The following is a 1161-nucleotide window of genomic DNA, read 5'->3' on the forward strand; positions in this document are numbered from 1 at the left end:
CACCTTGGAAGCGGTGGCCGAAGAAGCGGTTCCGCAGCACCCAGGGGTAAAAGTTGAGCGGGTCGCGGTGCTGCGGCCCGAAGAAGGGGTGCGGGTGCGGCAGGGCCGAGCCCCCCAGCTGGGGGGGCCCGACGGGCAGCGCCGGGTGCCCCACGGCCTCGGGGAAGACGAGCTCGGCGCTGCCGTACAGGGCCCGGCCGGCGGCTCCCTGGAAGCCGGGGGCGAAGGCGGCGGCGTCGGCGGCGGCGGCGGGGCCGGGGTAGGCGAGGGCGGCGGGGCGCGGGGGGTCCTCGGGGCCCAGGGGGGTGTCCTTGCCCACCAGGGACTCGATGGTGAAGCAGCGCTTCGCAGACGGCTGGAACATGGTGTGAGCCGGGAGCGGGGGGGGGGCCGGAGCGGGGCCGGTCCTGCGGGTGCGCGCGTGTGTGCGGTGTGTGTGTGTGTGCGTGTGCAAGAAACCTCCCCCTGGGCACGGCACACACACACGGACCCGCGCCCCGCACCCCTCCCTCCCTCCGCCCCCGCCCCGCCGCCCACCCGCGGGCGCCCACGCAGCCCCGAGCCCCGGCGGATGCGGGCGGTACCTGCGGGGCCGGGCAGGGGCCGCCTCACCTGAGCCCCGCGACACACAGGAGAGGCCGGAGGAGGCAGGGCCGGGCTGGGAGGGCAGGGAATGTAGGGATGGGATGGGGAGAGCAGGGAATGTAGGGATGGGATGGGATCGGAGAGCAGGGCCGGGATGGGAGGGTAGGGAATGTAGGGATGGGGTGGAATGGGATGGGATGTGATGGGGAGAACAGGCAATGTAGGGATGGGATGGGAGATCAGGGCCGGGATGGGGTGAGCAGGGAATGTAGGGATGGGATGGGGAGAACAGGCAATGTAGGGATGGGATGGGAGATCAGGGCCGGGATGGGGAGACCAGGGGAGGCAGGGATGGGATGGGGAGAACAGGCAATGTAGGGATGGGATGGGAGACCAGGGCCGGGATGGGGTGAGCAGGGAATGTAAGGATGGGATGGGAGACCAGGGCCGGGATGGGATGTGATGGGAGATCAGGGCCGGGATGGGGAGAACAGGGGAGGCAGGGATGGGATGGGAGACCAGGGCCGGGATGGGATGTGATGGGAGAGCAGGGCCGGGATGCGCAGAACAGGGGAG

General features: G+C 71.1%; 1 protein-coding gene across 1 annotated transcript in view; it reads right to left on the reverse strand.

Moving 5' to 3' along the window:
- The window catches only part of EMX1 (empty spiracles homeobox 1), a 24750-nt gene extending 24246 nt beyond the window's left edge, over positions 1 to 504 (reverse strand). The window contains exon 1 of the mRNA XM_015623689.1: positions 4 to 504. Coding sequence (XP_015479175.1) covers positions 4 to 364 — 361 coding nt within the window. The 5' untranslated portion in view covers positions 365 to 504. The remainder of the gene's footprint in view (positions 1 to 3) is intronic.
- Positions 505 to 1161: the final 657 nt, after the last annotated feature.

This window comes from Parus major, chromosome 4 (genome assembly GCF_001522545.3).
Source record: "Parus major isolate Abel chromosome 4, Parus_major1.1, whole genome shotgun sequence".
NCBI classification, from domain to species: domain Eukaryota; kingdom Metazoa; phylum Chordata; class Aves; order Passeriformes; family Paridae; genus Parus; species Parus major.